This window comes from Phyllostomus discolor, chromosome 8 (assembly GCF_004126475.2).
Source record: "Phyllostomus discolor isolate MPI-MPIP mPhyDis1 chromosome 8, mPhyDis1.pri.v3, whole genome shotgun sequence".
Classification (NCBI taxonomy): domain Eukaryota; kingdom Metazoa; phylum Chordata; class Mammalia; order Chiroptera; family Phyllostomidae; genus Phyllostomus; species Phyllostomus discolor.
In genome coordinates, this window is record NC_040910.2 from 67,236,668 (window position 1) to 67,257,826 (window position 21,159).

A 21,159-nucleotide genomic window follows, 5' to 3' on the forward strand; every position below is an offset into this window, starting at 1 on the left:
AAAAAAAGGACTCCACTTCTCTTCAATGTCATACTGAAGCATGTAGATCCATGATTCACTTCCAGTTATGACCTTGAGGGAATCTAGTTCACTGGTAGCAATAACAAGTCTACCCAGAATTATTTAATATTTATTATTCACAAGTACCCAGACACTTAAGTTATATGATAACTTGCAGATTTTTGTCCAGTAGGGATACAAATGATTTTTGCCCAATAGCCCCAAAAGTTACTGCTTTACTAACCTGGAGATAATCAGCAGTGCTATATTCTTTCTTCACTGACCATAAATACTGAATCACCCTAAGGTTCTTAGAGCCAGTTTCAACATCTTGTCTGTCCAGTTTTCTCATTAATGAGCTAAGTATATATATTTTTGACAAATGTTCATTCTTTATTTTTATTGTAATATTTTTACCATTTTGAAAATTATTCTTTGAGAGAAGATTTAAGATCCACAAAATCAAGGAATGGGTAAAGACCCTGTATCCTATAGGTATGAAAAACAAAAAGCTTTTTAAATGTGTAACAGGAAAATAACCAACCTAGAGAATAGGATATGAAACATTAACAAATATAAGCAAAAAGCACAGATAACATACCTTTTTATCCAAAATGTATAATTTACAATAAATACATGTTACTTTGTATTAAAACATAAGATAAAAACCAATGAATAAGGCAAAACTGACAATCACACTATTAAATTTTGAGTAAATCCATCTCAATTTTTTAAAGAAACAAAACAGCACTGAATGAATCTAATTAAAAATACAGAACACTTTCTCGGTGTTTAATTTTTTAATTGACCATTTATCTTGCTAAAAAGAATCTTTTTTAAAAGAATCGGACTTTTTAAAAGATTTTATTTATTTATTTTTAGAGAAAGGGGAAGGGAGGGAGAAAGAGAAGATGAGAAACATCAGTGTGTGGTTGCCTCTCACGTGGCCCACACTGGGGACCTGGCCTGCAACCCAGGCATGTGCCCTGACTGGGAATCGAACTAACAACCCTTTGGTTTGCAGACTGCACTCAATTCACTGAGCTACACCAGCCAGGGCTAAAAAGAATCTTAATATATCCCAAAAGACAGTAACGCACAGGTTAACATTATTTGAAAGGAAATAATAAGCCAAAAGACTAACAAGAATCAACGAAATGCTTTTTATTACTTAGCAATATTATGTTAAAAATTACCCCAAACTTAATAGTTTAAAACTACAAAGGTTTTCTCTCACAGTTTCTGTGAGTCAGGACTCAGAGAGCATTTTCAGTGGAGGGTTCTGACTCAGGGTCTTTCATGAGGCTGCAACCAAGATGCCAGCTAGGGCTGAAGGCTCTACCATGGCTGAAGAATTTGTTACCAACCACATGCACAAGTTTCCTCACCACGGGTCTCTTCGTAAAGTTGTCTGGCATGTCTCCACAACATGCCAGCTGGCTTCCCCCAATGACAGCAATCCAAGAAAAAAAAAAGGCAAGAAAGAAGCCACACAATGCTTGTTTATGACCTACTCTCAGGAAGGACACCCGGTCAACTTCAGCCATATGCTCTTCATTAGAAGTCAGTCACTAAGTTCAGTCCACATTCAAGGTTGTACTAGGTCTCTACCCTTTGAACAGAGGCATGTTAAAGAAACTGTGAATAAAGTTTAAAACTATCATACCTTTGGGTATAAAAAATTCCAGTAAACAGCTCTTATATCTCACACATAAAACAACTAAGAAAATGAAAATATGTACATGTATACATATGTACATGTGTGCAAGGACATACATACACACGGATGCTAAGGAAACAGTAAAACTACATTGTTTTCAAAGAATTACCTATCTTTCACCAAAGATTACTGGCCAAAATGGATTTCAACCTCAAAGGACAGAAAAAAACTATGTTACCAAAAATGTTCTGAAGTCTTGGGAAATTTTTTGAACTCAAAGAGGTCAAAGATATGTTTTTGCTTACTAAATGAGCAATAACTTTTCACTGTATGAATAAAGAAAAATTAAAGATTTCCCAATTCAATTACTTAACACTTTTACAATGTAAACTATAAACCAATCTTGCTTAAACTTTTTATGCAGAAATCTTAAATATTAACATACCAAATATAAAAATATATGAAACATATAAACAAACCATGAGCCATGTGGAGCTTGTTTTTGGCATGCCAGACTGGTCTGACCACAGAAAATACGTCACTAGCACTCCCTATACAACAGCTACACGGAAATAAACATTTCGCCACATACTGAATGCTGCCCAAAAGGCATTTCGTAAAACTGAGTAGCTATTCCTGATTCATTCTCACCCTCCTTCTCATACTCACATATTCTCACACACAAATGTACACACTGACTCAGTAAACCAGAAAAAGGCATTTGTTTCCAAGTCAGAAATAATACAAGAAACCTATTGTCAACACTGTCATCAATATCAATATAGAAGTTCTAAGCAAAGTAACCAAAGTAAATATGAGCAAAGGAAATATATAATATATAACAATATATATGAGAGAGATCAATCAATATGAGGAAGGCAGGCCAAGGCAAAAATTATTTGCAGAACGGTACCTCAAGTACCATCTGAAACCTATTTTAAAAAGTAAATCAGTAATTTGGGTGGTTATAAAATAAACATGTCAATATAAATAGCTTTCCTATATATCAACATTTATTAGTCAGGAAAATATATCCCACCCAAAACAGCAACAAAAAACTGTCTTAGCACCCAAGAAGAATTCAGCAGTGAGCTCAATAAAGGCTGGTCTCAAAGGGTTCCCAATCTAATTTGGAGGTAGTAAACAGTCAGGTGGTGATAAGGGTTATGAAGCAAAATAGAGCTAAAGAGATAAGAGTTAATGAGGGTGCTATTTGTTTTACATGGGGTGGTCCAGCAAGGATTATCTAAAGATGACACCTGCTCAGAGACCTAAGGAAAGTGAAAGACTGGCACAGTAAAAATACTCCCGGGGAGAGAGTTCAAGGGAGAAAGGAAAGACCCTGAGGCAGGAAGAGCCTCCCTATCTTGAACATCAAGGGGGCTGGTGTAGTGGCTGTAGGTGCTCAAACAAGGGGGGAGTCTCAGACAGCTGAGGCCAGACCACAGAGAGCTTCTCAGGCCCACTGAGCTACCCAAAGAGGGGTGGTATGATGTGACAAGGCTTTGAAAACATGACTCTGGCTGCTGTGTTGAGAAGAAACTGGTGGAGCAAAGGTGCAAGCCGGGAGACCGTTCCAGAGACCACAGAAGAGAAGGCAGGTGAGAAATGCCAGTGGCTGGACCAATGAGCAATGGTGGTTTTAAAAAGAAGGTGAGTTCTAGGTATACCTTGAAAGTAAAGCAGAAAGTAGAAAGAAATAAAACTGCAAAGTTTGAGTCCTGAGCAAATGGAAAGAGGGAACTGGTATTCACTGAAACAGAGAGAAACTGGGGAGGCAGAGGCAGCTCACAGAATGTAGGGAGCAGAGGGGTGAGAGGCAATCAAGAGTTCCGTGCTGGACATATATTTGCAACTTCTATGGAATCTAAGAAGGGACAGAAAATAGGAAATTATATGCCTGACGTTGGAGTTTACAAATGAGGTATGTGCAAGAAAGAAATCATCAGCAGTTATCATTTTCCTGAGTATCTACTAAATAACAGGCACTGGACCTCAGTGAACAAAAGAGAGAATTAGTCCTTAAAACTAGATGAACTCATTGAAGGAATTTGGGCAGTTAAAAAAAGAGATTGAATACTTAGACCTGGGGTATACCAATAAAAGGATCAGCAAAATGAGGATCCGGAGAACCAGTAGGGTAGCCAAAAGAATGTAATGTCATGGAAACCAAGTGACAAATGTGCTTCAAGCATGGAGTCTTTCAAACATTTCAGGTAGCCTAAGGAAAATTATGACTCAGAACTGACCACTGGCTTTGGCAACATGAGACATAATGTTCACTCTGACAAAAGGAGCTTAAATTGAGCAATGAGGGTAAAAGAACCCATCAGAATGGGTTTTAAAAGAATAAAAGGAGAAAAGGCAAAGACAGCAGGTACAGAGTAGTATTTACAGTTGACAATAAATTTGAAAAAATCATTAAGAAATGTGTACAGCCTATAAGAAGGAAAAATCATCAAGAAACACTAAGACAACTTGAGTGAATGAAAAGAAGTAATATATTCTTCATTGGGAAGACTCAATATTAAAAACATCAATAATCAAATTAATTTATGTCTAATGAAATGTCAATAAAACTCGTTGAGTTTTTAAAAATAATGCTAATAATATTCACATGAAAAATACATCATCATAATAATATAACAAAGTCAAGGAACAGTGTAAAATCCAAGCATTTAGTATAGGTACTAATTCTACACAGTGGATTTTGAATGGAGAAAATTAAAAATAAAATTAGCTGATAAAACATTTGTGGGGAAAAGTTATACTCTTTCCTTTGATAATACACTAATATTGGTTACAGTAGGATTAAAAATTGAAATGTAAAAAACAAAAGCCTAAACATATGCACTAAAATAAAATTCTGCAACCATTTCTACTCTTGGCATGACAAAAGTCTCTCAAGATATGACAACAGTTACAAACCTTAAAGTTAACGATTGATAAGCTCTACCACATTAAAATTTTCTTTTCTGTAATTGAGCCATAATTTAAGACAAATGACAACTTCTGAGAAAACTATGTAACATAATTCTCCTTATATTTTAATCAATATAAAAGATTAGCATTCTAATAAAAATGGGCAAAGGTTAACACATAAAATGCAAAAGTATCCAACTTTAACAGAATTAAATAATATATGACAAAACCCATGTAATTAAAAAGAATTTCCATTCTGGCCCCTCAACTTGACAAAGATAAAACTATAATGACACAGACTGACACCTATTTAGAAAACACAGTCTTTAATGTTCCCAAAGGTCATAAGATGCTTGAGTCTTTTATATCCAAGAAAAGATATAAAAGAGTTGTATGAAGATACAGTTTTAAAATATTTACAGCCATTTTTAGTATAACAAAGCACTAGGAAAACTTAAGCAGGCAAAAATAGAAAATTAGTTCATTTTTAATGGCCAAATTCATTATATATGAAAATGCATCAACCTAGAAAAAATGCTTACAAGCAGATGAAAAACATATGTGCAATATGATTACATTTACATAAAAATGTAACAGAATATATACTCACAAAAAATTTTTCTTCCCTTTATAAGTGAGTTGTGGGTTACTGATTCTCCATTTTACTATTCTGGGTTTTATTGTTTATATATTTAACAGACACACAATCTTACAATAAAAACATATTTATAAAGCTATTACCAATAGAATTCTTCAAGCATAGTTATTTTATTTTTGAAAATTAGGAATAATGAAATGGGATTTCAAAGTCCCCAGGAAGTGAAAATATCCTGCCACAGGTGTTTACATAAATTATATGCCTCAAAGTTATGGATACAAACAGAAAAAGTGGCACATGAGTCTCACTTGGGAACGTCCATATATATAAGTATACAAGGGAGAAGAATATCAGACCCAGAATCTTTACTTGAATATTCCAATATGCTTTACTAGGCAACAAATATTAAAAATCTTGAGGTAGTAAAAAGCACTTTTTAGAATAAAACCATCAGGAATTCATACCCAGGATTATGTGGGGCAGTTATTTTCTAACATTCAAAAATGGGCAATTCAAACTGCTGAAGAAATAAGAAGTACTGGTCACTCAAGTGGAAATGTATACTTCCAAAGATGACAGCAGTGTTGGCAATAGTTGCTTAATAAACTTGATTTTTGTGAAGTCACAATTCTCAGGGACTGTCTTCACACCTTCAGCAGTCTCAGTACTAAACCACAGAAAACGGTGGCCTTCAGTTGTGTTTTAAACAGCTCTCCTGAGATGCTATCCACATACCATACATGCAACCATGACTAGAGTCTATTTTAGAACATTATCCACCCCACACCCTTTGGACATCACCACCCTATTCTACTACAACTGCCCCACCACCAGGTCTAAATAAGCACTAACCTACTTTCTGTTGCTACAGGGACCCTTACTTTGCACTTTCAAATAAATGGAATCATATGGTATGTGGTCTCTTTTATCTGGCTTCTTCCATTTTACCTTTTTTGTACCATGTATCAGTGCCTTATCCATTTCAAGACTAATATTCCATTCTACATATATACCACCTTGTTTTGGGGGGTTTTTTTTTTCCACATCCATCCACTGATGGACATTTGGGTCTTTTCTACTTTCTGGCTATTAAACATTCACTTATGTTTATAGTTATGTGCCATACAACTTCATGCACAAGTTTTTGCGTGGACATATGTTTTCACTTCTCTTGGGTATATACCTGGGAATCCTATTACCAATTCTACTGTACCTCTATGTAGACATGTTTGAGGAACTACCAGTCTCTTTAAAGTGGCTGAATCATGTCACGTTTCTATCAGCAGTGCATGATAATTCAAATTTCTCCACACCTTCAGCAACACTGCTGATTATCTGACTTGTTGTTTCTAGCCTCCCTAGTGAATATGAGGTGGCATCTCATGGTTTTAAGCCCTGATTTTTAAGCCAGTCCAGAACTGGAATTTAATTAATTAGCAAAGCTATAAAAACAATTATGGTTAAAATCCTGCCTGACCACACTAGAAAAAAAATTATTTTTTTTCCAGTAGAAAAGCCTAACATTGACAGCTACATCATTTATAACACTGTTCAATAAATTGTTTTCCATAGACTAGACACTCTCCTAGTTATTAGCAGGCACGCCACAAGACAAAGTGAGCTCCACTGGCAAATATTTGGGATACACTAGATTCACAAAAGATGTTTCTTTACTGAGGTGTTTTTCATTACTTTTCATTTGTATGCTAATATACACTATGTATCTATAAAATAGTATGTGGTAATCCCCAAACTTATTTGGCTCCAGAAAAATGATAAGCAGAGCTACATCGGCAAAAATGGCAGAGTAGGTAGCTCCCAGGGAATATTCTTCCAGAGAAATATTGAAAAGTAAAGCAAAAATTGTCAGAATCAACTTCATCAGAACTCTGGGGAAAAAAGTCAAGCTTTACAACAACCAAGCAAACACTAAATCAAGAAAAAGGTGACTTAAAAATAGTAGGAAACCTTTGCAGCACTTCTACATGACCTTGCTCCAGCTCAGTGATAGCCTTCAAGATGGCAGCTGGCATTCAGTGTAGGCTCCTGGTCCCTGGTCCAGAGGGAAGAGGACACAGACCAGACCTTATTCATCGAGAATTGTGTTTATCTGTTCTAACCTGTCTAGGGGGCTATATGAAAGACAGATGCAAGGTGCTTTCCTTTGTTTTACCTACATTGGGCCTCACTCAAGACAGAAGGTATAGACATTCCTTGAAAACAATTTAAGGCAAATGAATGACCTGCAGATGCCTGGTGCAAGAGATTGGGATTGAGGCATAAATTAGAGCATCAAAAGCCTAGGAGAAAAATTGAAGGGTAGAGTTTCTTTGGATAATTAAGCCATTCAAAAATCACCTATATATACTGAGGAATGTAGAAAGCCATGTATACACCTTGGGCAAAACACAAAAGACCCGAGAGGACCAGAAACTTTAACCTTTTGCTGATCTATAGGTTTAGGGCAAGTAGGGAAAATTTGTAAATGACCTGGCAAAGCACTGAAGAAGTGTCCCAACACAAAGCTAATCTATACAAACTGGAACAGTTGTTTTGAGTTTTTTCCCCTTTGTTTTCTTCGTGGATTTTTTTTTCCTTTTTGGATTGTTTTTGCCCCCCCCACCTCACCCCTCAAAAATCTGGCAAGACATAGCTAAATATAAGAAGAGACATATCAGAGATCACACGTGATTTAAAATACAGACTTATTTAAAACTTTGGAAAAATCACTAAAGAAACAGCTTTATCCTGCAAGGGACAAAACAAAACAAATCATGAGGAGGGGGGAAAATATGAGTTCCAGTGTCCTCACATTTCAATATTCAAAATGTCCTATTTTTAACCAATAAATTACAAAGCATGCAAATAAACTGGGAAGTATGACCCCCCCCCACACACTGAAGAAATGAACAGAAACTATACCCAAGGAAGCACTTGCATGAACTTACTGGACAAACATTACATCAACTGTATTAAATATGATCAAAAAGCAAAGGAAACCATGACAAAGAGTTCAAGGACACCAGGTAAACATAGTCTCAACAAACAGTATCAATAAAGAGACATTTTAAAAAGGAATCAAACAGAAAGACTGCTCCTAAAACATATAATAACTGAAATAAAAAAATTCACTAGAGAGCTTGAATAGCATACTTGAGCAGACAGAAGAATCAGCAAACTTGAAAACAGGTGAACTGAAATTATCCAGTCTGAGGAGCACAAGGAAAAAAGTATGAAAAAAAATGAAGAGACTCAGAGACTTGTGGGACACCATTAAGTGTACCAACATACTTATAGTAGTCCAAGAAGAAGAAGAAATAATAGGGCAGAATAAACACTTGAAGAAATAGTGGTCAAAATCTGTGCAAATTTGAGAAAAAGCACAAATCGATATGTCCAAGAAGCTTAACAAATGCCAAGTGGAATAAACAGAGAGATTCCCATCAATGCTCATTATAACTAAACTGTTGAAGACTGAGAGAATCTTGAAAACAACAAGAAAGCAGTGATTTCTCACATACTAGGGATCTTCAAGAATAACAGCTAACTTCTCATCAGAAACCATGGATGCCAGAAGGGAATGCAATGACATATTTAAAGTGTTGAAGGAAAAAAACTGTCATCTAAGAATTCCCTAATCCAAAAAAACTGTCCTTCAAAACTGAAAGCCTGTTAAGACATTCACAGATAAACAAAAAACAGTATGAAAGACAGTATGAAAAGACACTAGACAGAAATTCTGAATCATAATGGAAAATAGACTTCTAGTAAAACTAATTATATATGTAAATATATAAGCCATTATGATTATATTTTTAGTTTGTAACCCCTCTTTTTGCTTCTTATATGATTTAAAAGATAAATGGATAAAATAATTAATTATGAATCTACATGATTAGGCAAACAACATTTACAGAGATTAGTGACAATAACATAGGAGGTAGAACGGTATACTGGCAGAGTTTTTGTATACTTTTAAAGCTAAGTAGGTATAACTCAAAGAAAACTTATACATTTAGGACACCTAATGTAACGAACATGGTAACCATTAAGAAAATATCTAAAATATATACAGAAGAGGAATAAGAAAAAAAATAAGACATGCAACAAAAAAATCAAAATCAAATTTTAAAAAAGGCAGCAGAAAACAAGTACAAAAACAGCTGTAAGATACACAGAAAACGAAAGACAGAAGTCATACCTTATCAGTAATTATTTTAAATGTAAATGGATTAAAGTCTCTAATCAAAAGGTAAAGATTAAGAGAATAAATAAGGAACCATAATCCTACTATATGCTGTCTACAAAGGATTCATTTTAGATACAAAATACCAACAGAGAAAGAATGGAAAAAGTTACTCAGTGCAGTATATTCTCTGTTGCCAAAAATACAAGGTTTCTCCAGATAGTATTCAGATGCCTATGAAAAAGAGCATTTATTGAAGAAGATACAAGAAACACTGGTCATAGGACAATAACACTTTTGAAGGGGACCTTCAAAGGAGGCACCTTGGGACCTCACATAGTTCCCCCAATCGCCATCAGTTGCCCGTCATATTTTCCTGAATCTCACTGACAGTCTGAAATTTCTTCCCTTTCAAAAGTAATTTTAGTTTTGGGAAAAGCCAGAAGTCTCAGGGTGTCAAATATGGGTTGTAGGTGGGGCTGAGTCACCTGGGTGATTTGAAGTTTCACCAGAAAACTCTGGACAAGACATCATGCACAAGTGGGTGCGTTGTCATGATGAAGCTGCCAATCACCAGTTTCCCATAGCTGTAGCCTTCTGAATCATCTGAATATCTTCCACAGAGGAATGTTTGAGCTTAATGCAAACTTTCATGCAGATTTGTTGCTCTGTTCACTCAGTCATTTTAAATGTGATGATCACATAGTATACATGCTCACTCAACAGTGTGTACCGCCCCCACTGACAAATACAGTGAAGTTGTCATTGTTCACACTTGTGCATTCCAGTCCACTCTCTTTGGCTGCCAGATTACATTGATGTCACACAAACCATTCTCTTTATATTAACAATGGCTAGACTTTTTCAAACAGACCTTGTTTATACACATATATACCTAAATGTATAAGTACATGTTATGTATACAAATACATATGTGTATATAAATACACACATGCATACACACCCCCAGATGAGGAAGCAGGAAGGTGGGAAAATATTTACAACTGGCTCATAGAAAAAACTGAAATTTAAGCTCTACACTTTATATACTTTTGATGTCAAATAGAATCCAAGAAATCACAATTCCTATATAGACAAATGATAAACCTTAAAAAGACAAGATACATTGCTGCTGATATCTTCTGTCAAGATATATTAAAGGGAAGTCAAGTCACTTTTAGCAGCTTGTAAAATGAATATGCATTGTATTCTTGTCCATTTATATAGGCCTCAGAAGACTGGAATGGAGAGAAGCATTTCATTTGGTCCAGGAAAGGTTAGTGGCAGTTGGTTGTGAGACTGCTGACTCCAAGGCTGCAAGGGGTCAGCAGGAGAAGAAAAGCCGTGCACCTACTGGGCCTCTGAGCCTGACTGCTACACAAAAACTGAAAGTCTACTTCTTTCTTAAAAGTTACCTAAATGCATCCAGCCCTATCTGGGCTATGATTGCATTTTTAAAATTCACATAAATCAAATATAATTCTTAGCCAACGTTACACAGAAAAACACTTAGATAACCGTAGTACTGACACAAGCCCTAAAAGTACTCGCACAGATCAACAGTTTATACTTAATTCTTAGGCATCGTTACTAAGCATGTAAATTACATGAATTCTCAAATAGTCCATGTTTAATTTGTTTTTAATCTCTTGTTTTTGAACTGGTTGTTCCATTTCTTCCTAGTTATCATGATTTAATGCACAATCATCCAAATCTTCCTGAGAACCTTCCTCCTACCCAGTCACCACCCACAAAGTCCAAACTACAAATGAAGATCTTTTCTGTGTGTATTAATACACACACACACACCCCTCTGACATTTTCACTTGTGAAAAAGTGACATGATAAGGTGTTAGTAAAAACAGGGCATTAAAAGCAATAATTCTAAAATGTTGTTAATAATGAAAAATTTTCAAATGTAATGTTTTTCAAAAACAAGACCAGAATACAGGCAACAGAACATGTATGTACAAAGTATACATGTAATACTGTGCTTCACACTATTTATAGGTTGAGACATAAGTGAAAAGTGAAAGAATGGTTAGCATAAAATTTACTTTTAAACAACACTGAAAATAAAATGTATTCCAGCTCATAAAATAAGTGTAAATTTATGGGTAGCACTAAGTCTGCCCATCTACAAACAAGACATAAAAGCTATAATATGTAGTTTATGATTTTTCTTACTTTTCTGTTGCTTATAGTGCTGGGTTTGAAAATACATAAATCAAGAAAGAAACTAACAAATAAAAGGAGAGAAAAACTTTACTCAACACTAAGCTAACTTTTAGTTTAGAAAGTCTTCAAAGACTGAAACAGACACTCCTGATAGGGATGCTTCAATAAATGACACAAAACCTGTGTGTACCACCACTCTGGGGAGTAGTCTGCTGCTCCGCAAAGAACCACAGACACGTTAAGGAAGACACCACCACATAAGGAAATGTTTAAAATACGGACACAATTTCCAGTTAGATGTAGATCAAAATCCAGGCTACAGGTACAGTCTATGCAAATGCACTGGGGTAAGATGAGTATGATATGTGTAGGATAGTGTAGCCTTACCTCCTGAACGGAAAGAGGCTCCACGCTGGCAAATATAAGATGTCTACCCTTGTGTTTGTTAGTTTGCTTCATCCACCTCTAAAGAAGGGACCAACAATATTCAAAACATAGCCTCAGACTCTAATATATACTGAGTTCCACCACAAATCCGACTCCTCCTGTTCTCCCGTAACTGGGAATAGGACCACTTAATGGCCTGGGACACATTCTCAACATATCTACTACAATGGTCTCTACTATATCCAAGATAACATACAGAGTGTTAGAATCACAAAGAAGCCTTCTAAGAACTAACCATCTGATTGATTAGTACAGCTGAATATGGTGAAAAAAAAAAAAAAAGTAATTAGAGAAGACCACAAAGGCTAAGTACCAAATAAGAGGAACAGAATAAGATAATAAAACAGGAGCTCACTTGGATAATTTTGCAAAGTTTTATGGAGGAGCTAGAACCTGCATTTGGCCAGAGGATGAGTCTGGCATGGTAAAACTGCGTGACCCATGACAGAGCCCTTAGCAGTACAGCACCAAAGGGCATGGGCCCTCTGCGCAACCACTGTCAAGCAAGAAGGCTTGGACTTTGCACTTACTGCCATGTATGGCCTGCACCCAGCATCTCTTGTCTTGGCAATGGAGTCCACAAGCTGTCCGCTGATGCCAAAGTCACAGAGTTTAATGTTTCCGCTTCTGTCCAGAAGGATATTGGAAGGTTTGATATCTGAAAGAACAAGATGTCATTCAGTGTAGAAGTAATCAATCAAATGAGCTACATTCTAAAGTACTTTAAGTAAAAATATTGAAAAACCTTAGACAATAAGTGATCAAGTCCTTAAAATTCAGATATATAAAAAGATGAGAAATACGAAATTTCTCTGAAGACAAATGCTTAAAAACTCAATATCAAAAAATGCTACACAATAAATGTAGGCATTCTATAATGTCTTTGTTTCCGTCAAGAGATATATTTATTTAGTTGTTTCAAATTCATTACTTAATAGTCAAAATACAAAGAATGAATTTAAACTGTACAGGTATAGTATACTAAGCTACTTTACAATATGTGTCAAAGACTATATAACTGAATACAAAGTATATGAATTATAAACCCACAATTTAGTTAAAGTAGAGATTTAACTAACTTAGGAAAGTATCCAATCCAGTACATCCAGAAGACCACAGGCTTTGGGATCAGAGAAGCAAAGGCTCAAAATCTGGATGTAAAATTCACAATGTGAAATTCTTAACATGGCCTGTGAACTTTCAGTAGCAAACACAATTTCCCCACCCACAAAATAAAAAAAAAAACACCTAATACACTGCCTGAAGATTATATATACTCAATAAATGCATCCACTTAATAATTATTTAGACTTGAGAGACTTTTCTGATCTGAGATGGCTTCACCAAGTTTCTCCCAACCTACCCTTTCTTAAGAGTCATCCTTGAGAAAGCAGATTCATTTTTATCACACCCAGAGTGTTTATGCTTCCCTGCAAATTTGAGAAAGCCAAATCCCTTCCAAATCTACAGCTTTTACACAGTCTTGCCAAAATAGCCCCTAGGTTATCACCTTTTCCTCACTGACAATCAACTCACGGCCAGTGTCTGCTAATCAGCTACCTGGCCAGTTCTTCCCCTTTGCTCACCAATTCCCTATCTCTATCTTAATTTTTATCCATTGTGTTGTCACTACTATGGCTCAATGAACAAAAAGTAAAGGTAAAAATAAATATACTGTGTAACTCTATCTGCACCTTCCAAAACTGAGTCCTGACTGGTCTAAGCTTACCAGGGTAGTGCCAGGCTCCTGGGCAGGAACTAGTTTTAGGTTAGGGTGTGAGAAAATTCTGATCAATGACAAAAGAAACAGAGACATGTGAAGAAGATTTCCCTGCTCCTGACAGCTGCACAGAAAGAGAGCTTCTTCAAGAAGCTGTCATGTCTAGACGTGACACTCGAGACCAGCTTTCCCTGTTACTACCCTGAGGATGGAGCTGACACACTATTAAGGACAGAGCCTAAAGAAGGGAGTTTGAACCCTAATCACATTGTACCAGGAGCCACCTTAACTTTGGACTTTATTACAGCAGATAATGAATTTCCTTGAAGTTTAAGCCAGTTGTCAGAATTTTCTGTTACCTGTGATCAAATGCACTCTAACTGAAGCAAAAAAGCTAACTAATTTAATAAAAAGACTACTATAAACTGATCATTTGATTTAGAATACAAAAATCAAAGTTATTCCTGAAGCCTCTCCCTTTCATTCTACTCCTCCTCAGGCATGGTCTTAGTGCTTTATTGTGATACTCTGAGTACACTAAGGTACCTGAGCAACCCTAAGGTAAAAGCAATACTCTCATAATTGCAGCACACAGAAGAAAAAAAAAAAGGAAGGACAACCCCAAAACAAGAACAAGGAGGAACCAAATGATTTTTGTTTAGGGACCTAACACTACATGATTTTAGGCCAAAAGAGAAAATAAGAAGCTTATCTAATATTACTGTTAACAAGCCCAGCAAAAGTAAATGAATTATTCTGATGTTCAAGGTTAACTAATTTCTGGTCCAGGGTCAACTCCAAACTAAAATTACTTAAATGCTCAAGTTCCTAATTTCTTTAACGACTAGAAACTACGTTTCTTTGAATTCAAGGTTCACATTTCTGAATATGACCTTTGACTTTCTATCATATTTACTGTCAGGCTGAATCATACAGTGTCACATACTGTCTTACATTTGTTCATTACAAATTTACTGGGAATAGTGAACTTATGTCCCTCTTCAAAACCACTAACTCACTACTCTGAGTCTGTCAGTAACAAATAGAGCAGCTATTTAGTCTACTTGCTGAATTAAATGCAGGATTCCCACTGTCTTCCAACAGATCTACAGCAAATGTTTAAAATTTTTAATCTGTGTCTAATAAGGACAAGATCACTATTTTCACACATATAAATGCTTTAGAAGAATTCCAATGTACAATACTAGTGAAACAATCTCTCAATTTGCACAACTATCCTCTAAAGTAGAGAAGAAACACTTGATAGGGATGGTAGTGTGCCTTTGTAATACAAGGGTACCACACTCTGATTCTTCTCTGCATGCTCACAGGACTATGTCCATGCCTTACTCATATGCACAGAAACACTATGTACTGAGTGAATGAATAATTATTTTCCAACTAAGTGTAATAAGAACTTACAGCAAAACCTCTTTCAATTACTAAGCCTAACATATTAATAAGGTAGACTGGAATTTATAGACTCCCAAAAGGAAAAAAAAAAACCTAAATTGGCAATGAAGTATTAGGATACATATAGTACGTTTTACTAAAAAAGTGACATTTAATTTTCAATATTTTTTCTATTATTCCTATTAAAAAAATGTTCTATAAAAAACAATCCTATACTCACCTCTGTGAATAATTTTCAAGTTTTCTTTTAAGTGGTTTAGTGCTTTCACAGTCTGGGAAGAAAAAGCAGAGATGAGATGAAACAGCCTCCTTTTAATCAAACAGCACAACAGTTTGTTGTAACAGCCCACACAGCCCACTGCATTCCGTAAGCTTAATGTTTCAATATTTCATGCATTTTTTTAACTGAAGATGCTGAATAACGATTTTAAATCTGAAGATTAAGTTGCCTTTATATACCATTCCTTGAAAGTAAAAAAAAAAAAGTAACATCATTTTTAGTAAGTCATTGACAAGTTATGTAATGTTTCTTATACCTTCAAACTTTTCAAGAATAGAAATATGTAGTGTAAGAAAGCCCAATAGGCTGGCTCCATTATCAACCCTAATTTAATAACTTTTTCCAGATTCTCAGTGTCTCACCTTCACTGGGTACGGAGCCTTCAGAGTAATTTCTGAAGAGCCACAGTATCTCCACTCAGCCACACTGGCAGCTTACCCAGAATTTATCCTACTGTCTGACCACTGCTCATAATCACAATATCAGAAATTTCTTCAGGAATGAAGGGAACAGAGACTTGACTTAAAATGTCCACAACCTCAAACTAGAACAGGCCAACTATTTGCAACAAGCCAGCTATTTGCTATAGAAAGGTCAAGTCTCTGCTGCCATCAAGCTTATGCATATCAGGAACACAGAACACGCAAATCTATAAAGTTTCAAACAGCTAGGCTTGTGTGTTCATTGAGTTATTAATTAGCAAATAGAGATTTAACACAAAGTAATTTTAAATGTTATGCTTAATATAAAAGGTGATCACCAAGTCTAGAAACATAGGCAAATATAGAACAAATTATTTATAGTATATCTACACTACACATATTGTAGTATATGATCAAATAATTTTATTATGTTTTCCAACTCCATGAGCACCCTGTTGTATAGTGGTGAAAAACAGCATTCTGGGATTAGGCTGCCTGGGCTTATACCATGTACCAGTTACAACTGTATAAACTTCAAAGCAAGTTAATTACTTAACCTCTCCATACTTCAGATCTGTCATCTGTAAACAGACAGTTGTGCTATGTACCATACAGAGCTGCTATGAAGATAAAATGTTGTAAGCTCTTGGCCTGATACAAATGAACATTCAATAACTACTAGCCTTAATCATTATGCTACTATTGTTCCTAAGAATACTAACAAATTCCAAGATTATATTGAGTTTGGTATACTGGAGAGAGATGGCTAAATTGATCAATATAAAATTTCCTATACTAGTCTAAATAATGAACAAGCTTGTAGTAAAATTCAGCTTTGTTTTATAAAATATACGAAAGGGTATATATCTTAAAATGTAGCTCATAAAAATTTCAGCATCAATTCAGCTAAATAGCTTAAAACATTACATGAGACCTATGAATCTTAAGATTATAATGACTAAAGTTTAATCTGGTTTTTAAAATTTCAATTACACACACACCTCTCTTATAACTAAATACAATTCAGAAACTGCATCTTTTTAACATTAACCATTAGTGCTTCAACAGGATAAAACGGCAATGAATAGATAACCTGCACTGGAGGATGAGGATACAGGGAAGGAAGAGATAGGAAAATATATGCAACCAGAGTATCTTACAACTTCCTCTAAAATTTAGTTTACATAACCACTAACCAGATCATGTAATTAATCCAGATTCACAGGGATTTCTAAGAATCTTATTAATTTTACTCTATCAAAATTTTTGTCAGAAAAAAAATAATTATGCACAACCTTTGTTGACCAAAAGATTCAGAGCAAGAAAGGAAATAATCATGACCTCACTTTCAAAACTATAAATACACAAGCAAAAAGTACATCTTTTTTCTTGGTACTCTGGTAAAAGTGAATTGACTAAATTAGTAGTAATGCTGGTTACTGAAATTGCTGGTCAAAAATTTACATAGTTTAGACTGGATAGCCCAAATCTTACTTGAACCACAGGAAATAATACTTTGTCTAAGAGTTTTAATTAAGAGACTTAAAGGAAACTGCTGTGATTCTAATTAATTTAGGGATAACTTTAATAATACAACATATTTTAAAATGATTAATCAGCAGGGGAAAAAGCAGAAAATTGCTTTTTCTAATCTTACTGACATCACCATCTATTATGGTTCACTGTGATTTTATTGAAAAGAATACTGCAGTATTTATGTAGAATACATTTTGAAAATTGTTATGACTTATGTTAATTGCCCCAAAGAAGTGATTTTGTCTCTTTTCCTATTACAAATGATTCTCCAAGAAAATTAATAACATCCTGTGAAGGACATTTGGGTATGCGCACTCAAAACTCCAGCACCATTGTTATATAAGTACTATACATAAAATAAACAATTTGAAAACCAGGTACTTACTGCTAAAGTGATTTTGCCTAAAATTTCTTCTGGAATAACATCATCTAATACACTATATACATATTTGTAAAACTTATCAAACGAGGTAGACATGAGTTCCATACAGATCCAACAGTCACCCTATGAAATAACAAATATTTGTTATTCTTATACATCTCATTATTAAGTACCATTTGTCCCTTCACTTAAAATAGAAATACAATGAAAGAAAAAAAAAGCAATCTTATTTTTTTTATTTTAGTAGAAATTTTGATTTATCAAAGCTCTGGGCAGAATATTTTTCTCATGCTTAAACACGAATTTCTTTGCCCAGTTTCCTGCATTCTTAATTGTAAGGATAGGAATCGTCTTACATAGAAAACTTTAGCATTTTTATAAAAATTTCAAATTTTGTTATAATTAAACCTAAAAATAAAAAACATGGGGGAAATGTTCATCTTCACTAACAAAGACAAAGATTATAGTTACCATGAGATACTATAAAAACTTTGTAAATTAGTAAAAGAAAGAGAGGGAGAGACAGGAAAGACAGGGAGAGAAAGGAAGAGAGAAAAAAAGGGAGACAGAAAGAGAAAGAAAAGAAAGGGAGACACAAAAAATATATATAGCAAATCCAATGCCTCAAGTCCTTGCTCAAGTGCCACCTTCTCAGGAGTTAACATTTAAAATGCAAGTCATCCCACTCTTAGCATCGCTTTACCTTACCTTGCTGTGTTTTACATAATCGGCAATGAATAGATAACCTGCACTCAAGGCATAATCCTCATCATCTTCTAATATAAAATATGATTTATTTTAACTTTGTGTTTTTCATCTATAGTCCCTACTAGGGCATACATTCCATCAGGGCATGGAATGCCCTTCAAACATTCTTTAAATTAATGAATGCTGGCTATAATTAAACTGTATCATTTAAAAAATGATGGCAACATTATAGAGTGTTTTAAAACAGTTTGAAGTCAACTGTACAACTAAACAAGAGAAATAAAAGTATCTATTACTCATTGACAGAATCATGATTGGGAATCTAATTTAAACAATCATAAATTACAAAACAAAAACAAACTAGAAACCACTGACCTAACCTCATTACGAGGAAATGGTACATCATTAAAGGGATTATTTAAAACCATATTATTTTGAAAACTATACAGTTCTCGAGCTGTATGCACAAGAAAATGTAGAACATAAGCCAATACCATGATTATAGCGCTATCAAAGTATTTGCACATATGAGCAAGTACCACCTAGTACCTTGTAAGAGTGAAAACAACTATCAGGATGAGGACAGAGAATTATCTAAAACTGATTATGTATGTTGTCACTAATGACTGGGTCCAGCTGGATCCTTAGAGACTTTTCTACCACTAATCTCCTACCCCTCACAATGAACCTGCATTGATTATGAGATTAATGCTTCTAAAAGTAAAATGCCTGCCCAGAACAACACTGCTAATTAGTGGTATAGCCATAAATAGAATCCAGTTTACTTAACTCCTTTCTCTTATGAATACCTACAATGGAAGGGCACCCAACTTATAAATAGAGAAGGCACGTATTGATAAGTATTGAGAAGAGATATAGCACTCTCACAATAGGATCACCTGCCAGAGCACTCGTGTAGCTACATGGCTTCACAGAATACTATTTTGTAAAGCATAGCTGACATAAACTTTTACTTTAATATTCAAGTCTTCTCTTTTATTTTGAGTGCTCATACACAATGATTCTCACAAAAGACTAACACCCTTCACTCAAAACACACACTTGAATTTATTTTAATCTGAAGACATCATCACAATACATTTACTAGAACTTTTTTATTACAGAAAAAGACAGCATATTTAACTCATCTACTTAGAATAACAGTACAGGAAGGAACTGAGCTTCAGCAGTGTAGTGAAGTACAATAGAAAGATCACTGATATTTAGAGTCTGAAAGGCCTGACTTCTTATCCATGTTCTCCCACTTTCTACTTATGTAATATGGGACCCCTTTACTCCACATCTGTGAAATGGGATCGCCCTACCATCCTCAATGAACTATGATAAAGATCAAATAAGTTAACATATGTAAAATACAAAATAAAGTGTCTGGTAGCTGGTAAAAACTATAGCTAAGAAAACAAAGGGAGAAGAGGAGAGAATGGAAAAATAGAAAGGCAACCAAAAGAGAAAGAAGGATATGGGAACAGGGGAAATAAACGTAGGAAATGTAAACTAAGATTTAAAGATGAAAAGAGCACATTAGTGCCAGAGAGGGAAATGTTTGTAGTTTCTGAAGGTATATAACCTAATATGAATTTCTTATTTCTTCTGGTAGTTCCTTTTGGCCTGAGGATAGACAACAGCAACAAGCTGCATTTAAAGAAAGAAAAATGGAATGGTCTGAGCTGCCTCAAAAAGCAGGGACAGCAGCATTACTCACGTTCAAGTAAAGGATGGAATGGCCATTTGACTCACATACAAAAGAAATTACTGAACCTGGATTTACTGAGAGAAAGGTGGAAGACAATGAAAAACTGAACTACTAAGATCAAGATAAGGTTCCTAGAGACAGGATCCGGAGAAAACCAATAACGTGCTTATGTATCAGCAGTAACCACTTAAAAAATTCTTTAAAAAAACACTATCAATAACAAAAACTATAAATGCTCAGACTATAACAAAAGACGCAAAGCATTTATGAAAACAAGTACAAAATGTTAGTAAAGGGTATAACAACAACCTGAACAAAGAGAGAGCAAAGCATGCTTACAAGTATGAAGACTCAGGATCACAAAGATGCCAAATTCCCCCGAACTGACCTAAAAATTCAGTTAGATTCTAATTGAAATTATCACATACCTGGGCAAGCTTATTCTAAAACTTAAACAGAAAAGGAGAGCCAAGCATAGCTCACATGATTTTAAAGAAGGGGGACTGAGCTAATATACAAAAACTGTTATAGAAAGCTATCACAGTAAAACACGGTGGTACTAATACAGGGGGAAAGTAAATATGCCAGTGGAACAGACTGAAAAAAACACACACCTAGGAAATTTGATTTATGACAGATGTAGCAAAGCAAATAGTGGCAAAGTGTGGACTATTCCATGAATGCTGCTGAGACCAGTGGCCTCCATATATAAAAAAGCTAAATTAGATCACCACCTCAAATCATTCACAAATAAAAATACAAAAACTCCCAAAAGCAATTTCAGAAAAGCAAAAGTAGCCCAGGCTGGTGTGGTTCAGCGGGTTGAGCACCAACCTGTGAACCAAAGGGTTCACCAACCAGTTCGATTCCCAGTCAGGGCACATCCCTGGGGTGCAGGCCAGGTCCCCAGTAGGGGGTGTGCAAGAGGCAACCACACATTGATGCTTCTCTCCCTCCTTCCCTTCCCCTCTCTCTAAAAATAAATAAAATGTT

At 35.1% G+C, this 21,159-nt stretch overlaps 1 protein-coding gene across 2 annotated transcripts in view; it reads right to left on the reverse strand.

The window, feature by feature from the left end:
* The window catches only part of MAP2K4 (mitogen-activated protein kinase kinase 4), a 111,957-nt gene that overhangs the window by 13,309 nt on the left and 77,489 nt on the right, over positions 1–21,159 (reverse strand). For both annotated transcript variants that reach the window (XM_028534151.2, XM_028534152.2), the window contains 3 exons: positions 17,748–17,867; positions 15,345–15,396; positions 12,522–12,649 (listed from right to left, as the gene is read on the reverse strand). In XM_028534151.2, coding sequence (XP_028389952.1) covers positions 12,522–12,649; positions 15,345–15,396; positions 17,748–17,867 — 300 coding nt within the window. The remainder of the gene's footprint in view (positions 1–12,521; positions 12,650–15,344; positions 15,397–17,747; positions 17,868–21,159) is intronic.